General features: G+C 42.5%; 1 protein-coding gene across 3 annotated transcripts in view; it reads left to right on the top strand.

Moving 5' to 3' along the window:
• Positions 1 to 8,126, top strand: part of LOC111157134 (NHS actin remodeling regulator) — a 331,564-nt gene extending 323,438 nt beyond the window's left edge. For all 3 annotated transcript variants that reach the window (XM_022518380.1, XM_022518379.1, XM_022518381.1), the window contains 3 exons: positions 908 to 3,889; positions 4,406 to 4,532; positions 7,512 to 8,126. In XM_022518380.1, the coding sequence (XP_022374088.1) occupies positions 908 to 3,889; positions 4,406 to 4,532; positions 7,512 to 8,124 (3,722 nt within the window). In that variant the 3' untranslated portion in view covers positions 8,125 to 8,126. The remainder of the gene's footprint in view (positions 1 to 907; positions 3,890 to 4,405; positions 4,533 to 7,511) is intronic.
• Positions 8,127 to 16,364: the final 8,238 nt, after the last annotated feature.

The following is a 16,364-nucleotide window of genomic DNA, read 5'->3' as shown; positions in this document are numbered from 1 at the left end:
AAAGACAGTGTTGTAACTTGTAAAGGTTTTGAAATGGCATGTACTTGTTCTGTGTTCAGCAGGCCGGGTGGTATTACTTTTTGAATCTCTGTTCTTGACTGTGAAGATTTAACTTTAGGGATTTAGGTATACATGTTCAGGTTTATGGCTGAAATGTAATATTTTGGAAATTTTTTTAAAAGTTTTATTAAGATGGAAGTAAGTAATTTTTTAAAGTTTTTTTAAAATGGAATAAAAAGTAACAAGATTCAATGAAAGATTATTTTTAGAAAATTATACCTTTACTTGAAGACAGATATACTTTTATGGCATTAATTATTTTAAAAAGGTAAATTTTAAGCATATTCAATTAAATATTAAATATTGATAACATGTTACCCTTTATATGACTTTTTTCCCATTTTTTTCTGTTCCATGTGTTTAGGAATCTCTTCCTGTTTTCTTATTCTTATTCTTATTACTATTACTATAGCATCTCTTTCATTACTTATAATGAATTTTAAGTTTCATTTTGCTGAGGATATATTACAAAATAAAAAAGAATAGTGACCAAGAAGACAAAATGCACTTTAATTTAAAAAAATAGTAGTCACTTATTGGGGCAAAGTAATTTGATAGTGAAGAGAGAAAATTCACAAAAGATCTAAAAACATCTTCTCTTACTATATACATACAAACTCACACACGCACCTGCACCTGTGGATATGTGTGTATGTGTGTAGAGACAGAGACAGAGCAGCAAAGGGACAGATTCCCTAAAGCATTTTAACTTTCTCCTAATTTTATACACTGATTTTTTTTCCCTCAAAGATCCATCATGCTACCACCAGGTTTGTGGATATCTCTCAGAATGTCTGTTAGTCTGCTGATGTATGAAATATCTCACTATGCTTTCCATGTGCCCTAGATTCTGACGAATCCCCTGTGGCCAGGGAAAGGAATGTGATCGTGCACACAAATCCAGACCCTTCCAACACTGTCAATAGGAGGTCTGGAACCAGGGACTCCGAGTGCCAAACTGAAGATATTCTGATTGCTGCTCCATCCAGAAGGAGAATCAGAGCTCAAAGGGGTCAAAGCATCGCAGCTTCCCTTTCTCATTCTGCTGGCAACATCTCTGCACTGGCAGACAAAGGCGACACCATGTTTACGACTGCGGTGAGCAGCCGTACAAGATCTCGGAGCCTTCCCCGGGAGGGCAACAGAGGTGGGGATGCTGAGCCCAAAGTTGGTGCTAAACCCTCAGCATATGAAGAGGGGGAGCCCTTCATGGGCGACCGAGAAAGATCATCAAATGATTGCAGTGAGGCCCCCAGCAGCCCAAGTGCACAGGAACACCAGCCTGCTCTGGGCTTGGCTTGTTCTCAACATCTTCACAGCCCTCAGCACAAGTTAAATGAGAGAGGGAGGTCACGCCTGTCCCGAGTGGCTGCCGACTCTGGCAGCTGTGACATCTCCTCCAACTCAGACACCTTTGGGAGCCCCATCCACTGCATCTCCACAGCTGGCGTCCTCCTCAGCAGCCACATGGACCAGAAAGATGACCATCAGTCATCCAGTGGCAACTGGAGTGGGAGCAGCTCCACATGCCCCTCACAGACCTCAGAGACAATCCCTCCTGCGGCTTCTCCTCCCCTAACTGGCTCTTCACACTGTGACTCGGAGTTGTCACTCAACACAGCCCCTCATGCTAATGAGGATGCCAACGTCTTCGTGACAGAGCAGTACAATGACCACCTGGATAAAGTGAGAGGCCACCGGGCAAACTCCTTTACCTCCACTGTGGCAGATCTGCTGGATGACCCCAACAACAGCAACACCAGCGACAGTGAGTGGAATTACCTACACCACCATCACGATGCCTCCTGCCGCCAGGATTTTAGTCCTGAGCGCCCCAAGGCAGACAGCCTGGGCTGTGCAAGCTTCACAAGCATGGCCACTTATGACAGCTTTCTGGAAAAGTCTCCATCAGACAAAGCAGACACTAGCTCTCACTTCTCAGTGGACACAGAAGGATACTACACTTCCATGCACTTTGACTGTGGTCTCAAAGGCAGTAAGAGTTATGTCTGTCACTATGCAGCTCTGGGCCCAGAGAATGGCCAGGGCATTGGGGTTCCTCCTACTCTTCCCGACTGTGCCTGGCAGGACTACTTAGACCACAGGAGGCAGGGGAGACCAAGCATCTCTTTCAGGAAACCAAAGGCAAAGCCCACCCCACCTAAACGTAGTTCATCACTGAGGAAGTCTGATGGAAATGCAGACATTTCTGAGAAGAAAGAACCAAAGATAAGCGGCGGCCAGCTCCTGCCTCACAGTTCCAGGGAAATGAAGCTGCCTCTTGATTTCTCCAACACACCTTCTCGAATGGAAAATGCCAACCTTCCCACCAAGCAAGAATCTTCTTGGATGAACCAGAGTGAGCATGGGATTAAGGAGCCTCAGTTAGACACTCCAGATACTCCGCCATTCAAAGATGAAGGTGCTGAATCAGCTCACTATGCGGATCTCTGGCTTCTGAATGACTTGAAAACAAATGATCCTTACAGATCTTTATCTAATTCCAGCACTGCTACGGGTACCACAGTTATTGAATGCATCAAATCTCCAGAGAGCTCTGAATCCCAAACATCCCAGTCAGAATCAAGAGCGACCACCCCATCCCTTCCTTCTGTTGACAATGAGTTTAAATTGGCCTCACCAGAAAAGCTGGCCGGCTTGGCATCTCCATCAAGTGGCTACTCAAGCCAGTCTGAAACACCAACTTCCTCTTTCCCTACAGCTTTCTTTTCTGGCCCGCTGTCTCCTGGAGGTAGCAAAAGAAAACCGAAAGTCCCAGAAAGGAAATCCTCACTACAGCAACCCTCTTTAAAAGATGGAGCTCTGTCACTGAGTAAAGACCTTGAACTTCCAATTATACCTCCTACCCATCTTGACCTAAGTGCTCTTCATAGTGTCTTGAATAAACCATTCCACCACCGACACCCACTGCATGTTTTTGCTCATAGTAAGCAGAACCCAGTAGGAGAAACACTGCGGTCCAACCCTCCACCATCCCTTGCGATTACACCAACAGTCCTGAAATCTGTTAACCTGAGGTCCATCAGCAAGTCTGAAGAAGTGAAGCAGAAAGAGGGCAACAATACAGATCTCCCCTACTTAGAGGATAGCACTCTCGCAATGGCTGCCCTGTCTCCAGGTAAGATTAAGCCACATGCGGCTAAGAAATCAGTATCACGTCAGTACTCCGCTGAAGACACCATACTGTCCTTCTTAGACTCCTCTGCAGTTGAGATGGGACCAGATAAACTACAGTTAGAGAAAAAACGTGCTTTTGATGTAAAGAACCATTGTGACCCAGAAACGGCGACCTCAGCTGGTAGCAATCTTCTAGATTCGAGTGTCACAAAAGACCAAAAACATATGGAGAGTGAGCCTGTTCCGGAAAATACAGCGAGTAAGAATTTTGACTTTCCCACAGAGGGATTTCAGAGGGTGTCTGGTGCCCGCCCAAATGAGCTGGATGGCAAAGTACTACAATATGGAGCGGGTCCAGACGGGGCCCTGGCACAGGTGCAGAAGCCATCCTCTGCAGATTGGGAGGAAGCTGCGTACCCCGAGTCTCTCGATGCGCTCCCGGCTCAGTCAGACTCGCCAACCAGACCCACAGACATAAGCAATCCACTCAAGCCTCAACCTGGGGTGAGCCGCCACCATGACAAAGTGCCTGGGAACACCAGCTGTGAAGCGGAGCTATCATCTGCAAATTCATGCCCTGAAAAATGTTCCGAGCAGGAAAATACCGCTTCAGGTGTTTCCACCAAAAGTGCCTCTGACAACAGCGGAGCAGAGGAGACCCAAGGAAGTGTGGATGAGGTTTCACTGAAAGGTCAGTTGTTGATGGCTTTGTCACAAGTGGAGAGGTGTCTCACGGCACTTCACTATGTTTTTTTCTTATGTTCCCCGTAACACAGTGCAGCCCTGGGTATTGGTTTCCCTCCTCCCCCCTTTTTTTCACTTATTAAAACGAGTGAGATAACAGTTTTTGTTTTTGAGGGACTGACTGAGCTGCGACAGATAATCTCTCTTCTTCTTTTTTTAAAAGATTTTATTTATTTATTTATTTGACAGAGAGAGAGATCACAAGTAGGGAGAGAGAGAGAAGGGGAAGCAGGCTCCCCGCTGAGCAGAGAGCCCAGATGCAGGGCTCGATCCCAGGACCCTGGGATCATAACCTGAGCCGAAGGCAGAGGCTTTAACCCACTGAGCCACCCAGGCGCCCTGATAATCTCTCTTCTTAAAAACAGCAGTAAGGTATCTGTTGATCGTTGCTGCCGCAAGCCAGCGCAAGACAGCGGCGTGCCTGCTAACGTCTTGTTAAAGATGCTTTTGTTCTCCATTTAAGAATCGTCACCGAGTGATGACTCTATGATTTCACCGCTTAGTGAAGACTCTCAGGCCGAAGCAGAAGGTGTGTTCGTGTCTCCAAACAAACCTCGTACAACTGAGGATTTGTTTGCAGTCATTCACAGGTGAGGCAATTAATACCAAACGTTTCGCTGCTTTTAGTGCGTCTCATCCAATGCAAATGCGGGAAAGCCTTGGGTACTTGGGGTGCCTTCAGCAAAAAAGAAAAAAACAAAACAAAACCAAAAAACCCAAAAACCTCGTTTTCCAAATCAAACTGATAGACTTATATTTCCGTTAGGGAACGTGAGCCTTTCTATGTAGCTCGACCTCACCTGAGGGCCTTCCGTAAGAACTGCGGAAGGGACCGGGGTTTCCCACAGGAAAGACATCCTGGAACAAGTTGTCGTTTGAAAACAATTTGTGGTTAAGTAACTTAGAGGGAAAGCTCAGAGTCTGTTGTAACCTCTGACTGAAATAATTTCTTGAACCAAAGGGGAAAAAAAAATGCTCACAGCCGCAATCCTCCCCTAGCAGAGACACAAGCCGCGCCACTGAACAGTCAGAGCCCGAGTTTGAGACAAGACAGTGTAGGAACCTGCCTGTTTCATGGCTCAGAACTAATCACTGCTCCCCCCCACCTTCCTAAAACTTAAACTTCTTTAATAACACTGGTCCTCTCTAAAATTAGTACTCCAAATCCCACAAACAGAGGATGTCCTCTGGGCTATTTTTGCAGGACACTGTTGTGTCCAGGCTGCCCATTCACATTCTCTCACGCGCCCCCTGCCATCAAGGGCCATGTCTGCAAGAGTACGTCCTCTTTGCAGTTTGTGACTGACAAACAGAGCAGGAACTCGCACGGACGCGAACCCAGATTGGACTGAGCGAGCCAACCGTGCTGTGCCTGCTCCTTTCACAGCCACGCCTACCTTCTTCCACTAGGCCTTGGACCTACATGGGATTCCCAAGGGACACAACTTGCAAACTGCCTTTTCTACCTTATGAAGTTATACTTTTTAAAAAGGATTTTATTTATTCATTTGAGAGAGAGAGAGACAGAGAGAGAGCGCATATAGGCAGGGGTAAAGGGAGAGGGAGAAGCAGACTCCCCATTGAGCAGGGAGACCCTGGGATCATGACCTGAGTTGAAGGCAGACGGTTAACCAACTGAACCACCCAGGCACCCCTGAAGATATACTTTTTTGAAGCAAGTTTTTTGCAAGAAGCTTGCCATTTTTCCTGGAATGCTACTTTTTTTTTTCTTTTTAGATTTATTTATCTATTTGAGGGAGAGAGGGAGAGAGCAGGAGCGGAGGGAGGAGCAGAGAGAGAAGGAGAAGCAGACCCCCTGCTGAGCGGGGAGCCCAACACAGGGCTCGATCCCAGGACCCTGAGGTCATCACCCGAGCCAGGTTAAACAGCTGCTTAACCAACTGAGCCACCCAGGCGCCCTGGAATTCTACTTTTAAAGGGAACTTGCATTTTCTGTTGATGTGGTTTTCCCATAAAGAAGGAGCACAGCTCTTCAACAGCTTTTTTTTTTAAAGACTCAATCAAAAACCCTTTCTGTGTGTACATACCTTACCAGGCACACCTCACCACTCAGAGAGTGAAGAATCAGTTTACTTTTTTCTTTGCTCTGTGTGTAGTCTAAGATCCAATTATACTTCCCACCCCCCGCTTTATCTTAGGACAAGTTACTAAAATGCTACATAAGTTAAAGAGTCAAGTCCTTACCCCAAAGGACCAAATGTCAGTATCTGGAATAGTGGACAGAACATAAGTAGTGAAGTCAGAATCATCTGGAATTGAATCTCAGTGCTACCACTTTGTATCCAGTCTTGTCAGTTAAAACCTCTCTACCCATTCCCTGACTGTTAGTGGAAATACCTATACTCACATATTCAATTTTGATGCTAAAATAACATTTTAGTGTCTAGACTATGGTAGATGTTAAAAGCAAATGCTAGTTTGGAATTCCTACTGTACTGGAGTGCCAGACACTGGCCTATGCGATCTAACCACAAAGGTTTCAGTGAACAAAAATGAGGCTGGTCTCCAACTGCAAAGCTGAAATTTTCTCTACTCTATGGATTTTTAGGTTGGTGAAAGAGCATGCTTCCAATATTTATCAACATACTGAATCATGCAAAGATTCACTAAGTTTACACCTATGTACTTATCAAAAGAAATAATATGATGATGGATCCCTATGTTTGGTGGACTTACAGAGCTTGGTAATCTTAGATTTGCATTTGTATCGGATTTATTTATGTGTAGCACAGTGACAAAAATGACCTTGCCTTTGTGTGTATGTGTGTGTGTGTGTGTATGACACTTTTTTTTTACCTTGTTTTCTTGAGGGTTTACAGTATATAGAGCTTTAAGAGCTCCAGAGGCAGTCTAGGTCTTTAGCTTCTCACAGAAAGTTGATTTACTGAGTCATAACACTGCTGTTACTAAGCAGCTACAGAAAATTGTCTTTACAGCCAAAAATGGACTGACTGATTTAAAAAGTCATGTAAGAAATTTTTTTATAGAGAGAAATTTAAAAAGTTGACAGAACAGTATAACATACCACCCCAGACACACATATCCGTTACCCAAGCCTGTCCACCATCAACCTATGGCTAATCCTGTCTCATCCACACCTCTATCCGCTTTGCTCTTCTGGTACTCACTGGAAGCCGAGCCCACACATCAGAGCATTTAATATGTAATGTGGAGACAGATTTAATACGAGAAAGCTACAGTCCTTCACTGCCTACACTCTAACCAGAAGTCAGACAGCAATATCTTCTCATAGTCTTGTAAAACATCCCAGTAAGTCCTCCTCTATTAGCGCCAGCCTCCACATGAGTCATTATGTGAGATGGTCATTTACAGAACCTAGTTTCAGTCCACTGGTTATTGGAGAATTTCCCTCGGGCCGTGAGTGCTATAAGGGCAAGGAACGTATCTCCCTCCTCACCTCCTAATGCCACCTAGCCAATCAGATAGGGCCCACCAAACTGCTCTTCAAGGACAATGCATGAATGTGACTTAACACTTCCAGTTTCAGAAAAATGTGTGCGGACTGAGGTTTTTCCTTTTCTTGAAAGGTCTAAGAGAAAAGTCCTTGGAAGAAAAGACTCCGGGGATATGTCGGCTCGAAGCAAATCGAGGGCTTCCCTCGGCAGTAGCAGCAGCAGCAGCAGCGCTGGTTCTGGTACTTTGCCCAACAGCAACGTGACCACCCCAAACAGCCAGAGGTCCCCGGGCCTCATCTACCGAAATGCCAAGAAGTCCAACACGTCCAACGAAGAGTTTAAGCTGTTACTCCTCAAGAAAGGAAGTCGCTCGGATTCTAGTTACCGCATGTCTGCTACTGAGATCCTCAAGAGTCCCATCCTGCCCAAACCTCCTGGAGAGCTCACAGCTGAGTCCCCACAAAGCACCCATGAGGCTCATCAGGGGGCCCCTGGGGCCGAGGCCCTGTCCCCACTCTCTCCCTGCTCCCCGAGAGTTAATGCGGAAGGGTTTTCCTCAAAGAACTTTGCCACCTCGGCCTCCTCGAGGGTTGGCCGCTCCCGAGCACCCCCTGCAGCCAGCAGCAGCCGCTACAGCGTCCGCTGCAGGCTGTACAATGCGCCCATGCAGGCCATCTCTGAGGGCGAGACAGAAAATTCTGATGGGAGCCCACATGACGACCGATCCTCCCAGAGCTCAACATAGGTGGCCCGGGCCAGGCTGGCTGCCAAAGGCCAAAACCCTTAGTCGTATGAGGATGTAGGAACAGAAGAGAGGACTGGGGAGAAGTCAGCACACCATGGGGTACCATCACCGCTTACCAACGAATTCCTAAATATTGGCTGGGGAAATGGAAGATGGTCCTTCTTGATTATTTTCCACATTTTTAAGTAGCTGCACTGTCTTTCATATTTTTCTTTAGCTTAGTTTGATTTACCCAATCTCATTCCTTTTGATAATATAGAATTTGAAAATGTCTGCTTTTCATGAAACCCAGACAAAGTTTTCCCAGAGCTGCCTATTCAGAAAACAAAGCCCTCACTGTCATAATTCTTAAGATGATGAAATTACTCTGGAGGTTTGGTATTTTTTTACATTAAAATGAACTAAAGCAAAATTCAGAAGAAAGAACTACACACATGTAAATACCATATTTTTGATAAAAATGTGTAAATAGATTTATCAATGACGAGTGGACATGTGGCCAATTATCTACCACACACCAACTGTTTATAGAACACAACAAATAAAGTGTAATAACTGTATTCTGTGAATACCATTTTCATATAAAATACCATATTTAAATGTCCACCAATATGATTTTCTGAGTGATAGATAAACCTCAATTATGAATTTTAAACTGGTGAAATAAAGAAAATCTTGAGGTCATATACTGAAATGTGATTAATTTAAAATAATGAATTCAGACCTAGCCATTTTTGTGACAAATTGCAGCACCAAACAAGTGAATAGTAACACATGGCTATGATTTGCCATGTGGTAATTTGGACAGAATGAAAAGCATGCTTTTGATTTTTTTTTTTTTAATCAATGAGAAAAATCAACATTCTCAACACAAAGCCCTGAAGAACATTTGACAGTGTCTTTTAGATTTTTAATTTTTCAGTGGATTGCTTTAAAGAGAATGAATAGGGAAAACAATAGTTAATTTAGGTTATGTTTTATATTAGGCTACTGGGGACATAAACAGTCATCATCTAATGACTATAAACTCCTTAAACAGTTTAGTAATTAGCTCCAGTTTCTTTAACTAACAAAAATAAAACATAAGCATGCCACAGAGCTATTGATTTATCAGTAAGTACCTGCAATGAGTTTTCAGTGAAGCTTTCTCTCTGTGCTGATGAGATTCATGCTACCTAAAAAAAGTAACAGAAATGACACTGTGAACAATATAGTTGGGAAATAGGTATGTGTATAGGCATTATTTATATTCACTGTTAAACTGGGAATGGGGAACAGCTCTGGTTCACAATGCTACATACAAATGAGTTTTTGTCTGATTTTACTATATCTGCTTGATGGCAAAAGGGGAGGGTGGTGGGTGGGAAAGGAAATGTCAGGGTGAGTGCTCTGATACAATGAAGGCAGGGAAACAAGCTGAATTACTTGAAATTACTTGAATTTTCTTGTCTTAAAACTGAAAAAAAAGTAGTTACAAGTTGAAATCTGTAAATGATTCTTACACCTCTGATTTTAACGTGAACTGATACTAATGTATGAAATATGTCAGAAATATAAGCAGCTATGTACTTAAAATATGTTTTGAATGGGACAAGGTAGAAAGTAGAGAGAACTAAGAAGGGATATGGCCTATAAAAGAATAGAATGTGATTAGAATGATAGAACAGACCAGAGTTACCAAGAAATTGATAAGCAGCTGGCTTTAAGTTTATGCAAGTGGTATTTGGGAAAGTAGGATGTGTGAAAGGGGGTTTGTGGCTTTGGTTTAATTCATACCATATGAAGGAGAAAGCCTGGTCTAAGAGGATGCTGTCTTTCAATAGAAACACTTTCTAAGGTGTTATAGATTGAGAATTAGAGAATCTGATTGCTGTTGGGTTTTTGTTTGTAAAGAAAAAAAAATGTCTGTCTCCTACTATTTGTTTTCACTATCAAATTGTATTTCTTAATTTGTCATCCTTGTATGTAAAATATGAGCTGGGGGTGGTGGGGTAGAGGAGGGAGAACGTGTGTGTGGATGTGTGCGTGTGTGGGTGTGGGTGCTTGCGCTGGGATAGATAAGCTACCTGGTAAAGGGTACATTTGAACATTTACAAAGTGTTATACTTTTTATTAAAAGAAAAATGTTTGGGGGTTTGAAAAAAAATGGACCATCATTTCTCATTGGAACCCATTAGTCAAGAAAACCAGCATGGTTTGACACATGGGAACATGAATAACTTTTTCTCATGCTTTGAAAAGTACACTTGGCAAAAATTTTAAAAGAAAGTTTTTAGACAAATGCGATAAGAAACCATCATTTCCAGTCACAATAGGTGATCTTTTGTAATTTTCATAAAAGCAGTTCGTTTGCAGTATGGCTTTTGTGTAGTTAGGGGTTTTTTAAGCATAAAGAAAGGTATGTGGGCTTTAAAGTGATTCTAAATCTTGAATAGGAAACACATGAATTGGCTTTAATAAATATGTCACCTTTTTATTATTGACATCAATTTAAGTAATGGTACCATATATTTTTTAAAATACATACTGACTTGAATTGTGAGGCAATAAGATTCCTTCTATATGTAATGATCACAGAACTAACCCTTATAATATAGTTTTACTTATTTTGTTTACTCTAAAAATCTATAGCAGAGTTTCTCTATTTTATATTTCATAGATTTAAAAAAAACCCAAGTAATGATGGATTTTAAATTCACTGTGTTAAGAGTATTGAGTAACAAACTGAGTAAAAAAAAAAAAGTAAGGAATTCCTTATTAATCTGGAATATTCTACATGGCTTTATTACATAGCATATAAGACCAAGAATTAGAGGGCTGTCTTCAACATCACTGCCGTTTTGAAGCAGGGTACACACATTAGGTATTGTGAAAAACATCAATCCAAACTTTTCTTCTGTTGTTTGCACTGATGCTAATTTTTTGTTCTTTTATGTTTATGCAACATGTCTATGTTGTGTGGGGGAAAATTTTTTTCCTTTTTGTTTTTTTGTGTGTTTTGGGTTTTTTTTGTTTTTGGCTAAGTAGAGGACATGGACTAGTTGTAGCAAACAAAACACACTGTTTGCTCTTGCCAAAGGTCAGTGAGTGAGTACATTTGCTGCAGAGATGGCCGACTTAGAGAATTAGATCATGACAAAGATTTAAAACTATAAAGAAGGTTACAGTGTAACTATTTTGGTACTAGAACCAGTTCGTGCTGGCCAAAAAGACAATGGTTTATGGACTTGCATCCATTTTGTATTTTTGTAATATTTGTAAATATGAACTTTTTAAATTGTTGCAGAAATGGTTTCTTTTGTAAGATGTTTTCAACGTTTACATTCAATTCAAGCCTTTGTATATTTTAGAGCTGTGCAACACTTTAAGTCTTGTATTTATTTTTAGTAAAAATGGTGACAGTTTCATTGTGAACCCCTCTCAAAAAAATGTACCAGAAAAGTTTGATTACCTAGAAAGTGTGTATAGAAACTGCAAATAAACGTGACTGCAATTAAACAACCAGTTTCTCTTGGATTATGTAATTGTATTCTTGGGGTTTCACAAACAGCAAGGGTTTTTATAGGGAACTGGACATAAAGGAAGGTAACTGCTATAGCAAAAGTAGGTGGAAAAAATAATAAATAATGTATAATGAGCTCTAGTCTCATTTTGGGTTTTGGGTTTTTGGTTTTTTTTTAGATTTTTAAAAAAGTAATCTCAACACCCAACGTGGGGCTCCAACTCACGACACAGAGATCACGAACACGCTCTACTGACTGAGCCAGCCAGGTGCCTCGCTAATCCCGTTTTGTATTTGAGAGAAGAATAAATTTCCAATAGCTACTATACTTTCCTTGTAGCTCCTCTGTGAGCCAGGAGAAAATTTATGGCTTTAGTTTACAATACTCACCTGCTTTGCTTCTAATAATTACTCAAGACTGTGCCTTGTTCCGAAGATGGGCAGCCTCGATATTCATATTACAATACGCCACTAAATAAATGTCATGTGCCCTTTATTACATAGCAAATTTATGTCCTGGACAGTGTTCTAAGTGCTTTGCTTACTCAAACTCATGTACTCCCCACATTGTGCCCATTTTACAGACGGGGAAACGCAAGCTCAGAGCCATTACCTGACTCTCCCAAAGCCATGGAAAGACGAAATGTTGGGGCTGGGGTGAACCCCTGTAAATCTGGCTCCAGGGTCTATGTTACCTCTCCACGAGGTAACAACTTTTTAAAATAACTTTCCCCTGTTTGTACCAAGCCTCCACAACTAAGGCCCCATCCCGTCTCCTTCGAATTCCAGCAAAGACAAGCACACCTAGGACAGAGCCAATGTCGACGTCTGTGATGGGAAGGCGAGAGACAGAATTACATTTAAAAAACCAAAATTTTCGAAAACCAACCAATGACAGTGGGCAGGCCGGCACCCGACAGCCTCACCCTGCAGAGCCTTCTCTACGAAGCGTCTCCAGCGCTGGAAGGAAAGCCCGCGCGTGCGCGCCAGCGCCCCTGCGCAGCCGCAGAAACACCTCTCCGCATCGGAGGCTCGCGCCTCTGGTCTAATGCCAGGTCCCAATCCCACCAGCTTTTGCGAGCGGAAATCTGAACTGACACGCCCAGCTACAGACGCTCGGGGGCGGGCACTGCCGGCCGCGCAATGGGAAGCAAAGCCCCTCCCCTCGGCTGTCTCCCTAGCAACGTTCCTCCCCCCCCGCCCCCGCCCAACCGTTGCGCAGGCGCTTGCCGGATTGGTTAAGAGCCGTGTGAATGGCATGAAGCGTGCCGCGTGCTCCCGGATGCGCGCGTATTCCGGAGCTTCCGGGGTCCTCGAGGTAAGCGCCTCATATGGTCCAGCGCGACTTCCGGTGGGAGGACGGTTCGTGAAGCTGTCGAAGTTAACGGTCTTAGGCCGTTGATACTCCGGAAAGCTGGCTGACATTAATCGGGCCCCGGGCCCTTCGGCGGGCAGTGTGGCGGGTTCTGATGACAGAACAGGTCTGTTTAGTGGCACTTTTTCCTCCCTTGAACTTTCTTGTCCCTCGGTTGTGCGCGAAAAACCGCTGAGGTACGGTTTGGTTTGACGGTTGGGAAGCTCCGGGGCGGAGCGCGCGGAGGGCGCGGTGGGGTCCTGACAGGATTTGCCTTGAGGGAAGGAAAAGAACTTGATTTTCGGGATCGCGCAGAGGGGGTGGTTGAGGGTGGTTCCCACCTCCTGTCCCGGAGAGCAGCGGCTCTGTGCTTTTGAGATTTGGCCGCTGAGTACTTTGTGCTGACTTTCTGAGAGAAGTAGTTCGTTTTCCGTCGGTTCGCTGCCTCAGCGAAGGTGTGTTGGGCGGGGGGCGGGGCGGAGCGCGGAGCGAGGAACTACCAAGACTCTGAGACTTTATATAGAATTTTGAGTTTAAAGAACTGATGAACTAGCGAGTTGATTCGTTGGAACATTTTTTTGAGATTGAAACGTTGATTTTGAGGCTTTGTTGGTAACCTCGTTTGATCAATGACAGTGCAGTCTTCCTGGTTTATTGTATATAGAATATATATATAAACGCCGAGGCAAAAGAAAATAAAGGCATGATTGTTTGATAACTTCGTTAGTGATCGCTTCATTCCCGCCTCTCGGCTCTCCCCACATTAGGACTGCTCTAGAGTTTTAAACTACATTAATATTTACAAACAGTGATTTTATGAGCAGCTTTTCTTCATGGCGTTCCATAAAAACAGGGCATGGGCTCCATTCAGGGCTGGGTGCTGGGATACAGTTTGGGCGGCATTATCTTCCATCGGGCAACTTTGTGGTCGCTTAAGTTCGATACGGACAGTAGAGTAGTTTTCGGGTGAAACGCTGTTTTCAGCCTTAACATTTTCGGTCAGTTGATGAGATAAGTGAATGCTTTGGAACCTTGGAAGCTGAATCTTCAAATGACTTTTTTGAAAAATGCCTTTGAAATGCCTTTTTAAAAATGCCTTTTAAAAAGCCTTTGAAATGCCTTTAAAATGCCTTTTAAAAAGCCTTTTAAAAAATCAGATGGCTTCTTGTTCTTATGTTATCAAGAGTTTAGGTTTTCTGTGGTAAAATACAAATGAGCTTCATTTTAAGTAAACTCATTTTGCGGGATTTTGAGTTTAATGAGTTATTTTAATTAGTTTTGCATAATCCAGTCATGATTGGGCTCTAAGAAATTGTTGCAGAAACTTTTATGAAAAGAAGGGAAAGGAACTAAAATTGATGCTATGCTTGCTGTGAACCAGACATGATACTCAGTGCTTAACTGTATCATTTGGTCTTACACAGCTCTGTGAAGTAGATATTATTCCAACTTCACGAGTTTAGAAATTGAGGCACAGAGAGGTTAAATACCTGCTTGAAGCAAAATAGCAAATTTTGCAATTTGGATATGGATTAAAGTATTTTTAAAGTCCAGTTCTTTGCATTATGTCCTGGTGTTTAAAATTTGTTTACCAGAAATGGTTGCTATATCTGCAGTATACAGGTGCAATGTGAATGAAAATTACATGTTTTGACCCTGAGTATTTATTGTCCGTGTGCTCCATGACAAATAGTTCTGTTGGGAGGATGTTATGAATACCCAAATAATGAAATAACAGTTGCGAACAGTGGGTGCCTTTGCTATGCCGGCTGTGATGGTGAGCACTTGACGTGTATTAATTCATTTAATCCTCATAACTCCGTGTGAGGTCCGTACTATTATCGCCATTTTACAGATTTAAAAAAGAAAAAAAAAAAAAGCACAGGGAAGTCACGTAACTGATAAGTGGAGGAGCTGGGATCTAAAACCGAGGTATTCTGGCCCCAAGCCTAAGGTCTTTAGGCTGTTTGATGTTTCCTTTTCTGTAATGATGACCTCAAAAGCATTACTGTGTGAGTGTTCTGGTACTTTGGGGAAAGCAGTGTCACTTTCGGATGGGATGACTTAGCACCTTTTGCTTTGTGGAGATGGAACTTGAGTTGAGCTTTGACGTTGAATAGGTTCTCCTAGGTGGAGAACCAGCAGGGTATTGTGGGTAGAGGTCATGACAGGAGTGAGAGGTTCAAAGAGTGCAACATTGGTGATTTATAAATGTGCCACAGAGGTATAAATATCTCGTGTCTAGTCGTGGATTCAATGACTGCTGCATCTATGTCTAAGTACAGCCAAGTTTGGGCTGCAGTGTAATTATCCAGTAGAGAATTGTCTGATTTTAAGAGTCTATAACGGTGGTGGCAAACTTTGTCTATAAAAGGCCAGAAAGTAAATATTTTAGGCTAAGAACAAGGGGACAAGTGGTAAAAGGTGATCTCACTTGAGGGTGTGGAGACTTCTGACTGTGTAAGGACCATGTAGGCTATTGTAGGAGTTCGGGTTTTATTTTTGATAATGTTAGAGAAGGGATTCCAGGTGGTTTTAATAATGAGTAAGTAAAGCCCATTGATTCTGGAGCCAAACTGCACCAGTTACTAGCTATGAGACCTGGATAAATTATTTAAACTTGCTTAGCCTCAATTTTCTCTTAAGAAAAATGGGGATAAAATAACAGAGCCTGCCCCACAAGGTTGTCAGGAATACTAATGAGTTAACAATTGCTTAGAACCTTGCCTGGCACAGGGTCGGCTATAAAATCTGTTCGGTATTACTATCTGTACCTTGTGGTATATTCTAAATTTTCTATAGTAAAACATATGTAATGAAAAATTACACATATAAAATATCAAACAAAATTGTTAGAAATACAATGAGATTATAGGAAATACTATCAGAGTTGGGAAATTTGAATTCAATATTCTTACTCCTTGAGAGTTCAAGTAGAGGTGCGAGACTGCTCCACAGTGTTCTTTGTCAGATATCTGTTAACTGGGGACTGCTTACATAGATCATGTCCCATCTGCAAGATAGAAAATGAGAAACTTGTTAGAGTGACTACAGTATATCTAAAGGTATTGGTTTGGGAAGACTTATCCCACCATTGATTATTTTTGCCTGTTTTTGAGCTTTAGATCAATGGAATCATATAGTATGTTCTCTTTTGTGTCTGACTTTTACTCACGTTTATGGTTGTGAGATTCTCCTCATGTGTAGGAAGAGTTGGTTCGTTCTCATTGCTCTGTAGGCTTCCTTCGTATGAAAACACAACAGTTTCATTATTTATTATTAGTCTTATAATCAGAGTAAAACAAATGGTTTAAAAAACAAAAATTGAAGTTATACCTGAAATTGGAGGTTTTGGGGGTTTTTTTTGAGAGAGAGAGCATAAGT

Source organism: Enhydra lutris, unplaced genomic scaffold (assembly GCF_002288905.1).
Source record: "Enhydra lutris kenyoni isolate GAN:26980312 unplaced genomic scaffold, ASM228890v2 scaffoldscaffold52, whole genome shotgun sequence".
In the NCBI taxonomy this organism is placed as follows: domain Eukaryota; kingdom Metazoa; phylum Chordata; class Mammalia; order Carnivora; family Mustelidae; genus Enhydra; species Enhydra lutris.
The sequence above is the reverse complement of the archived record's forward strand: the minus strand, read 5'-3'. Positions and strand labels throughout refer to the sequence as shown.